The sequence below is a fragment of the Periplaneta americana genome, chromosome 3 (genome assembly GCF_040183065.1).
Source record: "Periplaneta americana isolate PAMFEO1 chromosome 3, P.americana_PAMFEO1_priV1, whole genome shotgun sequence".
NCBI lineage: Eukaryota > Metazoa > Arthropoda > Insecta > Blattodea > Blattidae > Periplaneta > Periplaneta americana.
The window spans coordinates 10,705,605-10,727,259 of record NC_091119.1 but is presented as its reverse complement, the minus strand read 5'-3'; the positions used below and the strand labels follow the sequence as shown (position 1 = coordinate 10,727,259).

Genomic DNA, 21,655 nt, shown 5'->3' with positions numbered 1-21,655 from the left:
TGAGTTTTCATCGAAGTGAGCCTTTAAAAATAAATATATTGTTGTAGTACAGTACCGTCTCAATTTCGTTATCAGAAATGAATTATTTATAGCATTTTAGAAAGTATCACTGTTATTTTGGGGATCTTGACTATTTCATCTTGATTACACAGTTAGCTACATTTAAACATCTAGTATTTGTAATACTAAAGCAAGGAGATGCACTATCACCTTTACTTTTTAACTTTGCTCTAGAGTATGCCATTAGGAAAGTCCAGGATAACAGAGAGGGTTTGGAATTGAACGGGTTACATCAGCTGCTTGTCTATGCGGATGACGTGAATATGTTAGGAGAAAATCCACAAACAATTAGGGAAAACACGGGAATTTTACTGGAAGCAAGTAAAGAGATAGATTTGGAAATAAATCCCGAAAAGACAAAGTATATGATTATGTCTCGTGATGGGAATATTGTACGAAATGGAAATATAAAAATTGGAAATTTTTTCCTTTGAAGAGGTGGAAAAATTCAAATACCTTGGAGCAACAGTAACAAATATAAATAATACTCGGGAGGAAATTAAACACAGAATAAATATGGGAAATTCCTGTTATTATTCGGTTGATAAGCTTTTTATCATCTAGTCTGTTGTCAAAAAATGTGAAAGTTGGAATTTATAAAACTATTATATTACCGGTTGTTCTGTATGGTTGTGAAACTTGAACTCTCACTTTGAGAGAGGAACATAAGTTAAAGGTGTTTGAGAATAAGGTGCTTAGGAAAATATTTGGGGCTAAGCGGGATGAAGTTACAGGAGAATGAAGAAAGTTACACAACACAGAACTGCACACATTCTATTCCTCACCGGACATAATTAGGAACAAATCCCGACGTTTGAGATGGGCAAGGCATGTAGCATGTATGGGCGAATCCAGAAATGCATATAGAGTGTTAGTTGGGAGGCCGGAGAGAAAAAGACCTTTAGGGAGGCCGAGACGTAGATGGGAAGATAATATTAAAATGGATTTGAGGGAGGTGGGATATGATGATAGAGAATGGATTAATCTTGCTCAGGATAGAGACCAATGGCGGGTTTATGTGAGGGCGGCAATGAACCTCCGGGTTCCTTAAAAGCCAGCAAGTAAGTAATTAAGTATTTGTAATAGGCGGACTCAGTAGGGCAGCACGGCGCCAGACCTCTATTGACAAGCAAGGCTTCACGTTGACAACGTCCATGACCTATGTGCGATTCCGAATCTACGATCGTGACTTCCTGAAATGTTAAGGTGCATGTCTTCGCTTTTTGTAGTTCTGTGCTATGGCGTGTTAGTAAATTATATGATTAAACGCAATAGGGCGTATATATAGGGTGAACCGTAAGTAATGTCATTAATTTCAGGGAGTTATTCTTAGAGACATTTCAAACAAAAAATATAAATAATACAATTTTACTCGTTTTTGCTTAGGTTTAGAGAAAAACTAGTTTTGAATTAAACGTTTAGTAGCGTATTTTAAGATAACTATTGACTAAATTCCCAATATCATCGGTCACTTTAATAGAGTAGTGCATTACTTACTTACTTACTGGCTTTTAAGGAACCCGCCCTCACATAAGCCCGCCATTGGTCCCTATCCTGAGCAAGATTAATCCAGTCTCTACCATCATATCCCACCTCCCTCAAATCCATTTTAATATTATCTTCCCATCTACGTCTCGGCCTCCCTAAAGGTATTTTTCCCTCCGGCCTCCCAACTAACACTCTAATGCATTTCTGGATTCGCCCATACGTGCTACATGCCCTGCCCATCTCAAACGTCTGGATTTATGTTCCTAATTATGTCAGGTGAAGAATACAATGCGTGTAGTTCTGTGTTGTGTAACTTTCTCCATTCTCCTGTAACTTCATCCCTCTTAGCCCCAAATATTTTCCTAAGCACCTTATTCTCAAACACCCTTAACCTATGTTCCTCTCTCAAAGTGAGAGTCCAAGTTTGATAACCATAAAGAACAACCGGTAATATAACTGTTTTATAAATTCTAACTTTCAGATTTTTTGACAGCGGACTGGATGATGAAAGCTTCTCAACCGAATAATAACACGCATTTCCCATATTTATTCTGTATTTGATTTCCTCCCGAGTATCATTTATATTTGTTACTGTTGCTCCAAGATATATGAACTTCTCCACCTCTTCAAAAGATGTATTTCCATTTCGTACAATATTCTCGTCACGAGACATAATCATATACTTCGTCTTGTCGGGATTTACTTCCAAACCTATCTCTTTACTTGCTTCAAGTAAAATTCTCGTGTTTTCTCTAATCGTTTGTTAGACTCGTATGCCATTAGGAAAGTCCAGGATAACAAAGCAGTGCGTTATGAAAATAAATAATGGAACGAATTTTAGTTTTGTCCCTTAAATTTGCAGAAATTTGATTCGAACAAATGTAAGTTTTCGTTTCTCAGAGCAATTTTAAAGAGTACGGAACCGTGACAACTCTGTAAAAGGTTATTGCCTGTAGTTAACTGATACGTACTATAGTTCTCGTTCACATGAAGTGCTGGAGGAGAGGACAATGATGTAAACATAAGAATTACGTTTAAAGACAGCTCTGGAAATTTCTTTCTCTTATATAAAAAATCTTGGCTGTCGTAAAAAATCTTAGCTTCTTTTTTGATAATAATCTAAGTTGGAATTTTCAAGTTAAAGAAACGATAAAAAAAATCTGTTCCTCCTTTCACTCTTTGAGTCGCTTGAGAAACTTCTTGCCCCAGCAACTAAAACTTACCCTAGTACAAACCCTAGTAATGCCGCACTTCGATTATTGTGACGTTTTGTTAAGTGATCTAAGTTCTGAACTGTCAGTCAAGTTACAGCGAGCTCAGAATATGTGCATCAGATACGTGTGCAACATCCGACGATATGATCACATATCACCGTCCTTCGCAAGTCTCTCGTGGCTCCGACTAAAAAAAGAACGCAGAACTTTACACTCTTTGTCTTTACTCTTTCGAATTCTGCACACCTCAACACCAAATTACCTTTCGTCTCGTTTCTCTTATCTATACTCTAACCACTACGTAAATACCAGATCACTTATCTGTGGCACGCTAAATATACCTCTTCATAGAACATCTTGTTATTCCTCATCTTTTACAATATCCACCTCGCGTCAATGGAATTCCTTGTCACAAAGTATTAGGGGCTGCAAGACAACAAACACCTTTAAGAACAGCTTAAAAGATAACCTTATTAGCATTTCACTCCAATCATACTGATTTAAAATATTACAGACTACACTGTTGCTTTTTTTCTTTAGACATCATCCTGATTGTGCTGCATTTTCAAAATTGTCTCATAATAATCTCTTTCTATTATCTAATATAATTTGAAATATATTAACATTCTATGTATTTTAGTTTAATTCTGCTACACAGTTTATTTCAGTGTTTAATTAATAGTTCATAGTATTTTGTTGTTTAATTCGTAAATAACTCTTGTATATATGTAACTCTCATCTAAATCAAATTGTTGAATTCTTTGTAAGTTCATGCATATGTATATACACTTTTTGCTGGTTGTGTGGAAGAGAAGGCCTTACGGCCTTAACTCTGCCAGCTAAAATAAATCATTATTATTATTATTATTATTATTATTATTATTATTATTATTATTATTATAAGTTTATTGGCTAAGGCTATGGATCTGCGAAATTTCTAACTTCTACATTTTTACACCACTTCATCTGAAACTTTTACCACATATTTCTTACAATGTAGTCATGTAGTCCCTTTAATATTCCAGTTAGTTTACTTATAATTATTTTTTTAATGCTGAATATAATTGTCCCAATTTTCAAAGTTTACATAATTGGCTATGGCTATGGCTTAACGAACGTAGAAATTTTCATTCTCTTGTTCTCCTTTTCCAAGTCCTTCACACCTCTACACCTACCTACCTTGCCTCCCGTTTCAGTTACTTGTCATCATATCATAATCTCTTCACACACACGCAAAATAGCCTCATACTATCCATACCAACACATAAGACATCATCGTATTCATCATCATACACAATCTCGCTCTCGCGCTTGTGGAATACCCTACCCAGTGACATCAGAGACTGTCGGAATTTAGTAGCGTTCAAAAGCAAACTTATTAAGCATTTTCTTACTGCGTAGAGTAGGTTTAATTTTTACTTAGTTAATAAAAAAAATTCTCTCTTCTTAATTTTTACAATGAACTGTCTAGCTTTTATTAGTCTGTTAATCTTTTAGTACTTTGATTTTTATTGTATTTGTAAATTCAATATTAATTGTAATTATAACTGTAATTGTATTCTTTATATTGTAGTTGTAATCCCCTGGTAGAGGAGAAGAGAAGGCCTGATGGCCTTATCTCTACCAGGTTAAATAAATAAATAAATAAAATTTTCCTTTAAATTTATATTTAATTTATTCCTGATAGATGTATGTGAAATGTAACAAACGATTTTCATATTTTTGCAATTACTTTTTGAGAAAAAAAAAGTACCCTTTTAGTTGTTAATTTTTCAATTTTTTAAAACTTATCACGTTTTCAACACATGCTGATTTTAATACTTTCAATAGCAGAAGAAAACATATTATGTGTCAGTTTACTTCACATGCTTTTGTGGACTTCTGTGTAAAATTTAACTGAGATTGGAGGAAAAACAAGTGCTGCACATGACTATAATATGATTTTAAAATATGTTTTCTTTGTTTCAGTATAGCGCCTTGGATACAAGTCCGCTCAGTATATATGTGATGCACCCATTTTGGAATCGTGTTGTAGAAGTAAGTACCGATATACAGTTTGAAAGACGAAATTTGCATGCTACTGGACCATAATTAACTAATAACAGCTTACATAATTATTTTTATAGTTTTGAATGAAGACAAGTGGGCTAATGTTTACACTTTTAAATAATTGGAAGAAGACATTTTTGGAATTAATTTAGTATAACTGAATACTCAATTTCGAAAAGGGCACATGTCGAATTTTTTGGCTTATCGGTTTTTTCACTGATATGTAGGGACTCTAATTACATCTACATATAGTTTTGTGAGAAAAAGACGTAGTATGTCAATCTCATCAAGAGCTCAAGTGCCACCAGTAAATTTGGCATAATACAAGTCAATACAGATGAGATAATCGACTTCAAAAATGGTCTCACCTCAACTTTAAAGTAAAACCGCTTTCTATGAGAAGCTATGGAAAACAAGTACCAAAGAACGAGGATGTTAACATTTCAGTTATCCTCGTATTTACCGCAGAAAAATCAGGTGAAGTGATTGCAAAATACGACACTGTAGAAATTTTCAGTCTTTCAAAAGTAAAAGATTGTCGCACTCCGCTACAGACTATCCATCTTACAATGGCAAAGTTCCGATCAACCATATCTTCAGAATTCAAAGAGTTTTACTAGGAAATATTGCAATGACCATCTATGGCGGCCGATGACATGCCTTAAGAGGACTTCCGATTGATTTTCCTATGTTACTTTTCGTAAAATATTCATTGTCATCTAATATTTGTTAATGAATACATGTTCTTTTTGTATATTATACCTTGTGTTACTATTTAACCACTTTTGTGTTCAAAATCTTGCTTATTTATAGAAACATTGTCCATCCATTTCGAAAAGGGCACAGCTCCAAAATAAAAACGAAAAATAAGTATATGATAATACTTACTTACTTACTGGCTTTTAAGGAACCCGGGGGTTCATTGCCGCCCTCACATAAGCCCGCCATTGGTCCCTATCCAGAGCAAGATTAATCCATTCTCTATCATCATATCCCACCTCCCTCAAATCCATTTTAATATTATCTTCCCATCTACGTCTCGGCCTCCCTAAAGGTCTTTTTCCCTCCGGCCTCTCAACTAACACTCTATATGCATTTCTGGATTCGCCCATACGTGCTACATGCCCTGCCCATCTCAAACGTCTGGATTTAATGTTCCTAATTATGTCAGGTGAAGAATACAATGCGTGCAGTTCTGTGTTGTGTAACTTTCTCCATTCTCCTGTAACTTCATCCCTCTTAGCCCCAAATGTTTTCCTAAGCACCTTATTCTCAAATACCCTTAACCTATGTTCCTCTCTCCAAGCGAGAGTCCAAGTTTCACAACTATACAGAACAACCGGTAATATAACTGTTTTATAAATTCTAACTTTCAGATTTTTTGACAGTAGACTGGATGATAAAAAGCTTCTCAGCCGAATATTAACAGGCATTTCCCATATTTATTCTGCATTTAATTTCCTCCCGAGTATCATTTATATTTGTTACTGTTGCTCCAAGATATTTGAACTTCTCCACCTATTCAAAAGATAAATTTCCAATTTTTATATTTCCAATTCGTACAATATTCCCGTCACGAGTCATAATGATATATCTTCTGGGTACAAGGGTTTAAAATTAAACAAGTTTATTTTATTTTATTATTTTTTATTCCTGAACAGTTTTACTTTTCAAAGATGTGCCCGTTTTGAAATTTCACATTCAATTTCATATTACTTACGTTTTAAGTTCCATTATAGGTATATTATTTTAATCATAATATAAAATCTATGGGTGCTATTCATAGACATTTCGCTATCCCACGCTACGAGCGCGCTAAACTAGCCCCGGCTATCGACTGATTACTTGTACAGGATTCATATCATATCGTATCGCTAACACTGGTTTATGAATACGAAAAACGTTAGTTCGCTGATCATCCACCGGAAGCCCGCGCTAAGAATGTCTATGAATGCGTCTATGCGAACTCTCTAATGGGTTGTTCTTATCGAGATTGTGTATATTATTCTACCATACATAGAATTGAAACCGAAGCTGCGACTGACCTACTTTCCACAGCTGCAACCTGCGAGCAAACAGATAAGTGTCATGCTTCTCCCGTTCTCAAGGTTATGTAAATGGCCTTCATTTATATAAAGCAAAAATCATTATCTCGCTACACATGAGTCTTGGTTCATACTGATGTATTCGTTTATATTGGATAAAAATAATCAACTATGCTGAATAATGTTCATATTATGTTGGCATTATTATTATTATTATTATTATTATTATTATTATTATTATTATTATTATTATTATTATTATTATTATTACTGCGGGCTAAAGCAAGGACATGCACTATCATCTTTACTTTTTAACTTCGCTCTAGAATATGCCATTAGGAAAGTTCAGGATAACAGAGACGGTTTGGAATTGAATGGGTTACATCATCTTCTTGTCTATGCGGATGACGTGAATATGTTAGGAGAAAATACACAAACGATTAGGGAAAACGCAGAAATTCTACTGGAAGCAAGTAAAGAAATAGGATTGGAAGTAAGTCCCGAAAAGACTAAGTATATGGTTATGTCTCGTGACCAGAATATTGTACGAAATGGAACTATAAAAATTGGAGATTTGTCCTTCAAAGAGGTGGAAAAATTCAAATATATTGGAGCAACAGTAACAAATATAAATGACACGAGGGAGGAAATTAAACACAGAATAAATATGGGAAATGCCTATTATTATTCGTTGAGAAGCTTTTATCATCTAGTCTCCTTTCAAAAAATCTGATAGAATTTATAAAACAGTTATATTACCGGTTGTTCTGTATGATTGTGAAACATGGACTCTCACTTTGAGAGAGGAACAGAGATTAAGGGTGTTTGAGAATAAGATTGTTAGGAAAATATTTGGGGCTAAGCGGGATGAAGTTACAGGAGAATGGAGAAAGTTACACAACGCAGAACTGCACGCATTGTATTCTTCACCTGACATAATTAGGAACATTAAATCCAGACGTTTGAGATGGGCAGAGCATGTAGCACGTATGGGCGAATCCAGAAATGCATATAGAGTGTTAGTTGGGAGGTCGGAGGGAAAAAGATCTTTGGGGAGGCCGAAACGTAGATGGGAGGATAATATTATAATGGATTTGAGGGAGGTGGGATATGATGGTAGAGATTGGATTAATTTTGCTCAGGATAGGGACCAATGGCGGGCTTATGTGAGGGCGGCAATGAACCTCCGGGTTCCTTAAAAGCTAGTAAGTATTATTATTATTATTATTATTATTATTATTATTATTATTATTACGTTCATATAAATTTCTGCCCAATGAATACTAGAAATAATTACGGGAAAAATTATGATTACCTATTTCAGATGTCACAGTTTATATTCCTGATGCCACAATCTTGATTCTGTATTTCTATGCAAGGTTTTTAAAAAGTTATACAACATGTGAATCTTTCATAAATTTTAGTTTTCTTGTTTCTGTGGAAGGTATGAGGAATAAACTTTCTACAATAAACATTTAAATTTCTTTCTCATGTTTCCAGATACATTAACACTGCCAGCGTGTACAGCAATAAATTTGATCCATTATAAACTTAAAATTTGTATAATTGCAAAATATTATTTACTATTTATAAGTAATGTATTACAGAGCATTCCCTCGCATTCTGTGCAGGCAACTGATGAAAACCAGTAGCAATATCGCAGGATCAGCTGCCGCCGGGCATCTGCACAGAATGCCATGTTTCTGTGTTATCGTTATCATCATGGTCATTAATATTGTATTATTTTTGTAACCTTTATGCTAACCTAGTATGGGACATTCCATGTGAAATCGGACAGCAGAAAACCTTACAACTGTAATTCCTCGAACAAATATATATGTATAGAGGAATAGGAGATACTGTTCTCGTTTAAATCTATTAGTTTTCTTGTTATAATGCGTTAAATTTTACGTACAGTAGAACTTGGTTATAGCGACCTCGTTTTGTGCGACACCTCGCCTATAACGTCAAATATTCTGTGGTCCAACTAATTCCCCATGAGACATAATATGCTCTCCTATCTTGCTTAATACGACAAACGCATATCCGTCTACCTCGCATATAACGTCACTTTCAACCTCAGTTTGGAATAAGATTTTCTAAGAACCAAAGTATTTTAAGATATATTTTGTTGAAATCTGACCCTGACAAATTCTTTACAGTCTCCTTCTGTCATAGACCTCTGGAATGCAGGCGGATTCCCCACCCCATTGTAACCTGCCCGAATTCATACGGTGTTAGATCAGTTTCGACAGGAAGTTTTCACGAAGTGCACGCATTTTAACGTAGTATGGGCACTAAAAGAAGTGAGTGACGCTTTAGAAGTCATTAGAATTATGAACATGTTCTATGAAATATTTTGCAATTCATTTTTAATTTTCAGAGAAGTCTATATTGTATCTTAAAAGTATTTATTTCAGTCACTGACTTCACAGCATATGTTTAAGGTGCTACACCTTTACATTACATATTTAAAAGACGTATGAACGTTTTCGTTGGTCTACGCCAACATAATCAGATACGAAGTACATTTCAGCAATATCAATGCTCTCTACATAATATGTACAAATACAAAACATACTTAGTGGCATGCAAAATGAGACATATTAAAAACCGACATTGCTGTGATACACATTGACATTCTATATGACTGCCTTGATTGTCACTTACTTAAAATACACGTATAGATTACAAAAAATATTGATTTACATATATATATATATTGATTTACATATATACATATATATATATATATATATATATATATATTGATTTACATATATACATATGTATATGTAAATCAATATATATATATGTAAATCAATATATATATGTAAATCAATATTTTTTGTAATCTATACGTGTATTTTAAGTAAGTGACAATCAAGGCAGTCATATAGAATGTCAATGTGTATATATATATATATATATATATATATATGTAAATCAATATTTTTTGTAATCTATACGTGTATTTTAAGTAAGTGACAATCAAGGCAGTCATATAGAATGTCAATGTGTATATATATATATATATATATATATATATATATATATATATGTAAATCAATATTTTTTGTAATCTATACGTGTATTTTAAGTAAGTGACAATCAAGGCAGTCATATAGAATGTCAATGTGTATATATATATATATATATATATATATATATGTAAATCAATATTTTTTGTAATCTATACGTGTATTTTAAGTAAGTGACAATCAAGGCAGTCATATAGAATGTCAATGTGTATCATAGCAGTGGTGGTTTTTAATATGTCTCATTTTGCATGCCACTAAATATGTTTTGTATTTGTAGATATTATGTAGAGAGCATTGATATTGCTGAAATGTACTTCGTATCTGATGATGTTGGCGTAGACCAACGAAAACGTTCATACGTCTTTTGAATATGTAATGTAAAGGTGTAGCACCTTAAACATATGCTGTGAAGTCAGTGACTGAAATAAATTCTTTTAAGATATGTTCTATGAAGCTAGGGAAGGAAGCAGTGAAATTGCAACTGAAATTATGTACATAGAACGTAATTTAGCCCTAGAAAGTGTGTATTGGGCAAGTAGAAGACAACAGAGTAAAATGACTGATTGCTTCACTTCTAAGTAAAGTAGTTTGGTGAGTAAGTACTGAACAAACTTTTTAAATACAGAATACTGTATTTATAATTCTAGGCCAACGTGTATTTTATTTTTGTTCATTGTAGGCTTAAAAGTCAATACATAAACCTAAAATAAGTCTAATTAAGTTTGTTATTTTTCATTTTCCACCTCTCTAGATTGATAATGTGAATCTCGGTTACTACGACACTCGTTTATAACAATATAATTTTCAAGGTCCCTTGGATGTCGTTATAACCAAGTTCTATTGTAATTCCGTAAAAATCGCCAATTTAAAAAGGCATAAACATGAAGGGCCGTATTCATAGACATTCTTAGCGCGGGCTTCCGGTGGATGATCAGCGAACTAAACCTTTTTCGTATTCATAAACCAGTGTTAGCGATATATCATATGATTCCCGTAAAAGTAACCAGTCGATAGCCGGGGCTAGTTAGCACGCTCGTAACGCGGGCTAGCGAAATGTCTTTGAATATCACCCGAAACGACTTACGATACCAACAATCGTTCATATTATAGCTGAGAGTACGATTTGCGTATCTATGCGTACACCATATTTTATACAGGATAAATATGGGAAATGCGTGTTATTATTCGGTTGAGAAGCTCTTATCATTCAGTCTGCTGTCCAAAAATCTGAAAGTTAGAATTTATAAAACAGTTATATTACCGTTTCGTATGGTTGTGAAACTTGGACTTTCACTCTGAGAGAGGAACATAGGTTAAGGGTGTTTGAGAATAAGGTGCTTAGGAAAATATTTGGGGCTAAGCGGGATGAAGTTACAGGAGAATGGAGAAAGTTACACAACACAGAACTTCACGCATTTTATTCTTCACCTGACATAATTAGAAACATTAAATCCAGACGTTTGAGATGGGCAGGGCATGTAGCACGTATGGACGAACCCAGAAATGCATATAGAATGTTAGTTGGGAGACCGGAGGGAAAAAGACCTTTAGGGAGGCCGAGACGTAGATGGGAGGATAATATTAAAATGGATTTGAGGGAGGTGGGGTATGATGATAGAGACTGGATTAATCTTGCACAGGGTAGGGACCGCTGGCGGGCTTATGTGAGGGCGGCAATGAACCTTCGGGTTCCTTAAAAGCCATTTGTAAGTAAGTAAGTATAAAAATTAATAGCGCAAAACTGAAACGGTTGAAAGTATACGTTAATAGAAGCAAAAAAGTTCCATGGGTCTACAAACGAGCCGTTTGCGAGATAAGTTGCGAATATTTGGTTACAAGCCGCCACTGACTTCATTATGAAATATCGTCGTAATTAGTACAAATTTATTTATTATTTTTTTTTTTTGCATCATCACAATATGTCATCCTTGTAGTGGTACAATGAGAAAATAAAAAAAATTTAGTGGTGGCCATTCAAAATAAGACCCATTTCTCCTCAAAGTGAGAGAACTGCAGGAGTTATTGCGATTGAGAGAGGATTGACCACCTTGATTATACCACAGTCTAGTATATACAGTCACGAAGCTTGAGTTGTGAGGGTGCTAGGAACAATTGACTGTGCCAGTACTATTTCACATTAATAATAATAATAATAATAATAATAATAATAATAATAATAATAATAATAATGATTTATTTTAGCTAGCAGAGTTAAGGCCGTAAGGCCTTCTCTTCCACTCAACCAGCAAAAAGTGTATATACATATGCATGAACTTAGAAAGAATTCAACAATTTGATTTAGATGAGAGTTACATGTATACAAGAGTTATTTACAAATTAAACAACAAAATACTATGAACTATTAATTAAATACTGAAATAAACTGTGTAGCAGAATTAAACTAAAATAATTGTCTGTAAAGAGGCGATATTAGCGATCCTAGTGGTTAGCAACTATCTATGTATGCATATTTACTACGTTTTGACCTTCGTGACTGTATATACTAGACTGTGATTATACTCTTTCCCTCCCTATAATTGAACTGTCTCTGTACAAATGCAACAAATGGATAATCCTTATGATCATGGCATGAGTGAATGTTTTTTGGTAATTGTGAATTACAGGAACGCCACTTATTATCTTTTTAAAATAGCTGAAATAAACTATAAAACGAAAGTATTCAAACAAAAAAATCGTGTTAGAAGATTGAATTTGTGTATTTTTGGTCCAGGGAGCATCCGCTTTTTGGTGCAAAGATAATTCGTTTGGCATGTTTCTTAATTGAAATTATGAAATGGCGTTCCTGTGCTTCACATTTAATCAACACTTTATGGCATCTTAGCATTATAAATTGTAGGAAAGAAATATGACAGAAATTCAATTCGGGATCTATAGCTGACAAATATTGTCTTGATATGTTCGTATCGTGTATTTGCGCCTGGCCTTGGCGTTGAGTAAAGCGTAATGGATGACCTTGCAGGTTATGTTACAAATGTTCTTTTATTTTGTTAATATAATTTCTCTGAACCACATAACTGTTTTATGTGATATTACAAAAGTAATACAAAATTGTTAAAGATTGGAAATAAATGATACGTTACCTTCTGTCCTGCATTTCATTTCTTGTTAGAATGTGCGTAGACGCAATAACCAAGATAGCAAGAGTTCTATTATTACATCATAGCAAATACGGCATTGCTTTTAACGACACGCGTGCTATAATAAGCCACTTACGCTTGATTTTCGATGTAGTAATAACCTGTTTATAATGCTAGGATGTCATAAGAAAAATTATGTGAAGGATTTTCCATTACTTTATCTTATATCTTTATTAATTTCAGTGGTGTCCAAAATGGGTTGCACCAAATCTGTTAACGTTTGCTGGATTCCTGTTCACGGTCCTCAATTTCTTGATGTTTTCGTATTATGACTATGACTTCTACGCATCAAGTGATGAACATCCAGAGGTTCCTGCAATCCCACGATGGGTGTGGGCTGTAGCAGCCCTAAATATATTTTTAGCATATACTTTAGGTAAGTGCAAAGTTTATGACAATTTCAGTATATTTTGTAGTACAGTAGAATTCCTCGTATCCGGTAACTGTGGGGACAAAGCCAGTGCCGGATAATTGGAAAATACTTTTTTAGGTTATGCAAAGACACACTATACTGCACAAACATTTAGTAATTTTCATGTAGATAATTTCAAATAAATATTGAATACGGTCATGTACATTCATCAGTTCATAATTATTGTAATATAATAATACATAATAGCATAAAAAATACGAAAAGTTTTCGTAACCTTATGACAATTTTAAATAGCAGTCATATGACGTGAAGAGTAGTGTAGCCAACGTCGCAACTATAAAGACTATGCAGTAGCGCTCGATGATTTGAGCGTAAGAACATGTCGCTTGCGTTTCGCGGAATCCATTGTGCAACAGCAGTGCTTAGCGGTAATAGCCATGTTACTGTCCATCACTCGAATGAAATTTTAATACACTGTAGGAACAGAGAATTTCACACTTTCTTATTTAGATGTTTCCAACACTCCTTCGAAACGGGCGAGTTAAGTGTTAAATAGAGATATCTTATGCGAAGTTTTACCGTTAGATGGCAGGAGCGTTCCATGCAGCACAGCATGTTGTAGGGCAATATTATGTCATATGCTACAGTTGATTACGTTCTCCTGCTTGTTGGTTTTCTGTGCGTGTCAAATTATATTTATAATTTTTTGTGTAACCTAGTATATTTTAATATAATTCAGTATTTTCTTACATCATAATTTAATTTACAGTAATTAATAGCGTAAACTTGCATAATATTGAGCGATTCCCCTTAAGAAATGGATGGGGAAATCTGCAGTATGCAGAATATAGATACGAGTAAATTCAATATTCATTAACCTAAACGAGAACTTTGAGAACGAGGTGCAGGAATAAACATAAAAAAAAATAGGAACTTTGTCGAAGGTGAATATTACCTCTTTAATCATTAGTATTGTAAAACAGGATATGCAGCCACCAATTTGTTTTTTTTTTTTATAGGGATGGGACTATCGAGATTGAATTCCTCGTATTTTTTTTCTCTAATTGCAGAAAGATCAAATGCAGTGTTTGATGAGATGATATAATATGATCGCAGTAGTATCACGATTATTCCTGTGTTTTGTAGGTTAGGAACATGCAGTTTTGAATATTATGTAGGATGATTTTGAAAATTTTAAGTAAAAACATGGTTTTAATAATTAGTGTACAGCACATTAAAAACATTATTCACTGTCGTCCTGGATAATAAACATCCCAGTTAATCGAAAGTTTACTGCAGGCGTAAAATGCTGGCGTAAACTTCGAAGACTTGTAGAAGTACTGAATATAATCTAAACTAACATAGCTTGCTGCCGAGGTTGCATATGCTTTTATTAATTTTTCTTTTCCCTCTTCCAAAATGAAACTGTAGCCAACAATTCCTTACTTGAAGTAGTTATTTTGGTTTAATAGCTAGCACTTTCGAGGCGCAATTTAACTGGTTAAGTTTTTTAAGGTTTAAAGCATATATTCAAAATATTTCGGGACCTGAATGAAGATAAAAGGCTTTCCCTGGTTTTTAAATATAGGAACACAACAAAAATTTGGCATTTTGAGTTATTTTTACGAGTATTTAATGTACTAATATACTACGTAAATCCTCAATGTTTATATACCGGAAAACAAATGCACACGCAAAGCGCATCCCTCAAAGTACACGCGCGCTATCTGTTTGTGCTAGTTCAGGATATCCGTATTGAAAGATATCGTCTTTGCACAGTCTAGTACATACAGTCACGAAGCTCAATACGTATAAGGAATATGCATCCAATGAACTTTAGTTGCTAGCCACTAGGATCACTACTATCGCACAGTCTATTGTTCCTGGTACTCTCAGTTGCTAACCGTTTGGAGCATTGTATCGCAATAAGTGCAAAAAATCACCTCAAGCTTCGTGATTGTATGTACAGTAGTACTACTGCGTGTTCAGTTCAAAGTGTGTCATGGCTCGCTGTATGCCGTCATGTGGCTAGCCGATGAGCCTAGAGAATTCAATCTTCCTACACTTCCGCAGAGGCGTATTACCTATGTGCAAGAGAAGTTGCCTAGCAAGTACGGCGTTCATTCTGAAGAGTACTTACCGATAGGTACGGTAACTCCAGTAGTGTGAACTGTTTGGAAACACGTACTGGGGTGAATTTTTTTCCTTACTGTCGGGATATGGGGAGAGGGTTAAGACGATTACTTACGTATTTGTTGCCATTAACTTCGACGGTCAACATGGACACGGAACATTTGATTTGTGTTGTGGAATGTTGCCGTACACAACCGATGATAACAAATACCCTACGTACGACTTGGCCGGGCAAAACACAGTTCGAAAGAGGTGATGGTAGCACACAGACCGTACAGACCGCCATCTGTTGCTACGACGTTCAAGTCATACCGTACACGTTTTCAAGTTCAGATCGAACGCCTTGATTAATAGACAACTTCTCTGACATAAAAGCTGAAACTCGCTTCAAATCGCTGACTCACAACAGTGACGTCATGACACACTTTGAAATGAACACCCAGTAGACTGTGGTCTCTGCGCTTTGTTTGCAAGGTCAAAGTGACAGGTACCGATGCTACCCTCTACATAACGAGTTTTTTTGTCTGTGTTTTCACGCGTGAACAGTGTAAAGAGTAAACGCAATATGTGGCATGTGCAATCAAGAAGACCGTTCACATCTTCGTCAGATCTTCTCTTTCACATGAATGACTATTTTTTTGGCCTAGCCAAAAGTGCCGTTGTTTTGGTATTGCCGGATACGAGGGATTTTACTGTATTGAGAACATTTAATTTGTATTTGCTTTGTAAACCTCTAATTTTATAGAAATCCACTTTTCGAGAAAAATAGTGTTTTAGCATAGAACCATATCCATAACAATTAAGAATGTTGATTGTCCACACCTGTGGAGTAACGGTCAGCGCGTCTGGCTGCGAAACCAGGTGGCCCGGGTTCGAATCCCGGTCGGGGCAAGTTACCTGGTTGAGGTTTTTTCCGGGGTTTTCCCTCAATCCAATACTAGCAAATGCTGGGTAACTTTCGGTGCTGGATCCCGGACTCATTTCACCAGCATTATCACCTTCATATCATTCAGACGCTAAATAACCTAGATGTTGATACAGCGTCGTAAAATAACCCAATAAAAATAAAATAAAAAAAAAAGAATGTTGATTGAAAGTCTCTAACACAGTAAAGTGTTTTTAGGAAAAAGAGAGACTGATGAATATGACTGAAGTGTCGTTCATTCTGTTTTGCAGATGGTATTGATGGCAAGCAGGCCCGACGAACTCAGACGAGTGGGCCATTGGGTGAACTGTTTGATCACGGGCTGGACTCGTGGACTGCATTTCTTATTCCAACATGCATGTATTCAGTGTTTGGACGCGGGGTACACAGTATATCCCCACTTCGAATGTACTTCTGCCTGTGGAATATATTTGTTAATTTTTATCTCTCTCACTGGGAGAAATATAATACAGGGGTTCTCTTCTTACCGTGGGGTTATGATGCCTCTATGGTGGTAAGTTGTGTCACATTGTATTGTATTAAATGTATGAATACTAAACTCTTCAATTACTGTACCAGATTTGCAAATAGATAGAATAATCATTTGCACAGCGTTTCTGACTATGATCACATGACATACTGCAATTCTGAAGCCTTCATTATTCAAATAGGTAACAAACGGTACTTTTCTTTCAGTGGTATCACAGTGATTGTTTCAAAGATAATATACTTTCATTTGAAATCTGTTCTGTACCGGATTACTGTTTCTAACTTTTAAGGGAAATACTTTCTTTGGGATAGTTAAATATTAGGTAGTTTCCTAGGTATGTTTACACTCCTTTCTGAAAAGAATTTTAATAGTTTGTTACTAGATGTGATTCTAGTCAGTTTGTAATATATTTTAGAATGTGTTCTTAAGTTAGGTTAGGTTAGTTTAGTTTAAGTTGTAGTTCATTTCCGACAAAAGAAAATATTTTTATCGTTATCTACAATAATGTGTTCTTAGGTTAGGTTAGTTTAGGTTGTAGCTTATTTCCGACAAAAGAAAATATTTTTATCGTTATCTACAATAATATGTCGTTAGGTTAGGTTAGGTTATTTTAGGTTGTAGTTCATTTCCGACAAAAGAAAATATTTTTATCGTTATCTACAATAATGTGTTCTTAGGTTAGGTTAGTTTAGGTTGTAGTTCATTTCCGACAAAAGAAAATATTTTTATCGTTATCTACAATAATGTGTTCTTAGGTTAGGTTAGTTTAGGTTGTAGTTCATTTCCGACAAAAGAAAATATTTTTATCGTTATCTACAATAATGTGTTCTTAGGTTAGGTTAGTTTAGGTTGTAGTTCATTTCCGACAAAAGAAAATATTTTTATCGTTATCTACAATAATGTGTTCTTAGGTTAGGTTAGGTTAGTTTAGGTTGTAGTTCATTTCCGACAAAAGAAAATATTTTTATCGTTATCTACAATAATGTGTTCTTATGTTAGGTTAGTTTAGGTTGTAGTTCATTTCCGACAAAAGAAAATATTTTTATCGTTATCTACAATAATGTGTTCTTAGGTTAGGTTAGGTTAGTTTAGGTTGTAGTTCATTTCCGACAAAAGAAAATATTTTTATCGTTGTCTACAATAATGTGTTCTTAGGTTAGGTTAGTTTAGTTTAGTTGTTTATTTTCGACAAAAGAAAATATTTTTATCGTTATCTACAATAATATGTTCTTAGGTTAGGTTAGGTTAGTTTAGGTTGTAGTTCATTTCCGACAAAAGAAAATATTTTTATCGTTATCTACAATAATGTGTTCTTAGTTTAGTTTAGTTTAGGTTGTAGTTCATTTCCGACAAAATAAAATACTTTTATCGTTATCTACAATAATGTGTTCTTAGGTTAGGTTAGGTTAGTTTAGATTGTAGTTCATTTCCGACAAAAGAAAATATTTTTATCGTTGTCTACAGTAATGTGTTCTTAGGTTAGGTTAGTTTAGGTTGTAGTTCATTTCCAACAAAAGAAAATATTTTTATCGTTATCTACAATAATGTGTTCTTAGGTTAGGTTAGTTTAGGTTGTAGTTCATTTCCGACAAAAGAAAATATTTTTATCGTTATCTACAATAATGTTTTCTTAGGTTAGGTTAGGTTAGGTTAGTTTAGGTTGTAGTTCATTTCCGACAAAAGAAAATATTTTTATCGTTGTCTACAATAATGTGTTCTTAGGTTAGGTTAGTTTAGGTTGTAGTTCATTTCCGACAAAAGAAAATATTTTTATCGTTATCTATAATAATGTGTTCTTGGTTTAGGTTAGGTTAGTTTAGGTTGTAATTCATTTCCGACAAAAGAAAATATTTTTATCGTATCTACAATAATGTGTTCTTAGGTTAGGTTAGTTTAGGTTGTAGTTCATTTCCGACAAAAGAAAATATTTTTATCGTTATCTACAATGTGTTCTTAGGTTAGGTTAGTTTAGGTTGTAGTTCATTTCCAACAAAAGAAAATATTTTTATCGTTATCTACAATAATGTGTTCTTAGATTAGATTAGGTTAGTTTAGTTTAGTTTAGTTTAGTTTAGTTTAGTTTAGTTTAGTTTAGTTTAGTTTAGTTTAGGTTGTAGTTCATTTCCGACAAAAGAAAATATTTTTATCGTTATCTACAATAATGTGTTCTTGGGTTAGGTTAGGTTAGTTTAGGTTAGTTTAGATTGTAGTTCATTTCCGACAAAAGAAAATATTTTTATCTTTATCTATAAAAATGTTAGGTTAGGTTAGTTTAGGTTGTAGTTCATTTCCGACAAAAGAAAATATTTTTGTCGTTATCTACAATAATGTGTTCTTAGGTTAGGTTAGTTTAGTTGTAGTTTATTTCCGACAAAAGAAAATATTTTTATCGTTATCTACAATAATGTGTTCTTATGTTAGGTTAGTTTAGTTGTAGTTCATTTGCGACAAAAGAAAATATTTTTATCGTTATCTACAATAATGTGTTCTTAGGTTAGGTTAGTTTAGTTGTAGTTCATTTCCGACAAAAGAAAATATTTTTATCGTTATCTACAATAATGTGTTCTTAGGTTAGGTTAGTTTAGTTGTAGTTCATTTTCGACAAAAGAAAATATTTTTATCGTTATCTACAATAATGTGTTCTTAGGTTAGGTTAGTTTAGTTGTAGTTCATTTCCGACAAAAGAAAATATTTTTATCGTTATCTACGATAATGTGTTCTTAGGTTAGGTTAGGTTACGTTAGTTTAGGTTGTAGTTCATTTCCGACAAAAGAAAATATTTTTATCGTTTTTCTTTTCAGAAAGGAACCACTGTGTAAACACAAAAACGACCTATGAAATGAGTACTGGGTACTAGGAAATTACCAAATATTATTATGAAAATGTCATGAATATTGTATTACAACTTCCTTCCTTATTCATTTAGTTATTGTTATTATCATAAGAGAATAGGTTTTTGAGACTAAAAATTACACGAAGTATACTTGAGTGGATATATGATGTCGGCTAAAACTGTTTTGAGGCCTTATACACAACACTCTGAAATCTAACAGAGGAGAGCTAGGTCACATAGACTGGAGAATGAATCTTGTGAAGCATGTTTGCTATTTATTTATTTACTAGCCATATCCCTACGCTGCACTTGTTACGAGAACTATTTAGGTTACAGTTTTCTTATTAGTAAAAGGATAAATCGTTAATGTTCTGTGGACAAAAAGAAATTAAAATGTAGCATAAAATTAGCACTTTATGTGGACTGAATAATGTTTGAATGTGGCTATACAGTAGATTACCGTGACTCACTCAAATACGTCATTAAGTAATAAAAATGTTTCGACAGTATATCAAGTTTTCTGCGCATAAGGATCTGTTTTAATCCCACTGTAGTGCGCATTTGTGTTCAATCCTCGATTAATTCTGGAGTTACCATAATGTATATACCATCCCACAATTAACTGTTAACCTCTTAAAAATTTTGGAATCCCTGATCATTCCTAAAATAATCACTTCAACCATTAAAGGGTCTGTGGCAATCCTGAAAAACCGTTTATACCGAATATTATAATTTCCCCCCCCCCCCTCCCTTTTTTTTCGTTAGTGTGTGATTGTAATAAATATATGTATAATTTATATTATTTATAAAATTCATATTCTATGTTCACGTAAATTTGACTCATCTGCTTACTGTGATCAGTTATTATTCTTGTATACATAATATTATTCTGTGATTTTGGCAACCCAGGATGCTTGGGCAGACGATTTTTTGGAAGTAAATTATATAGACTATGTCAATCTAGGTGAGCTACACTTTCCAATGGTGAAAGAATGATACAAATCGGTTAAGTACCTTCTGAGATTACTTCATACAAGCACACAATCTCTCTGTACATATTAATATTGATAAACATTTATATGCATATAGATTACAATGATATCCATATAACAATACTGTTAATTTGTTATGCAAGGCCATCTTAAATAAATGCAGAGTCATTTGTTTTCACTTCATTGTATTAGTCTTGATTGAGGCGACACTGATGTAAAACGTATTGTTATTTTAAAATTCAGGTATCTCGTTAAATGTCAGTCTTATCAAAATTTTGCATAGAATAAAACTTGTCAGAAACATGTTTTAAAGAAACTTCTGTAATGTAACATTTTTTTCTAAAAAATTAATAATAAGCGAGATATTTTGTTTTATTGACTTTAGACCCCCTTATAACTCCCCTTTTAAAGAAAGTATTTTGAATGCCATATAGCCTAAATTTTAAGTGGGATCCAACGTAATTTATATACCAATTTTCATAGAAATCGTTTCGAGTATAACATGAAAAGGTAACAAACATACAGAGAGACATAAAAACAAAAACATAAAAAATACGATTTTTGGTCTCAGGATAGTTAATTATGTAATGTTTATACCAATTATTGCAAAAGCGAAAATTACCAGAAAAATTTTGGTTACAGTTTTATTCAATGAAAGAGTAATGGAATGGAGAAAAATTCTCTCCGGCACCGGGATTTGAACCCGGGTTTTCAGCTCTACGTGCTGATGCTTTATCCACTAAGCCACACCGGATACCCATCCCGGTGTCGGACAGAATCAGACTCATAACGAGTGCACCTCAGCACATGTGTGGACTTCAGTCCTACGTTCATAGACATCTATGACGTAGTGC

The 21,655-nt window shown here is 33.9% G+C and overlaps 1 protein-coding gene across 1 annotated transcript in view; it reads left to right on the top strand.

Moving 5' to 3' along the window:
* LOC138695791 (ethanolaminephosphotransferase 1-like) overlaps nucleotides 1-21,655 on the top strand; it is a 121,828-nt gene that overhangs the window by 77,161 nt on the left and 23,012 nt on the right. The window contains exons 2-4 of the mRNA XM_069819989.1: nucleotides 4,731-4,799; nucleotides 13,239-13,431; nucleotides 16,738-17,000. Coding sequence (XP_069676090.1) covers nucleotides 4,731-4,799; nucleotides 13,239-13,431; nucleotides 16,738-17,000 — 525 coding nt within the window. The remainder of the gene's footprint in view (nucleotides 1-4,730; nucleotides 4,800-13,238; nucleotides 13,432-16,737; nucleotides 17,001-21,655) is intronic.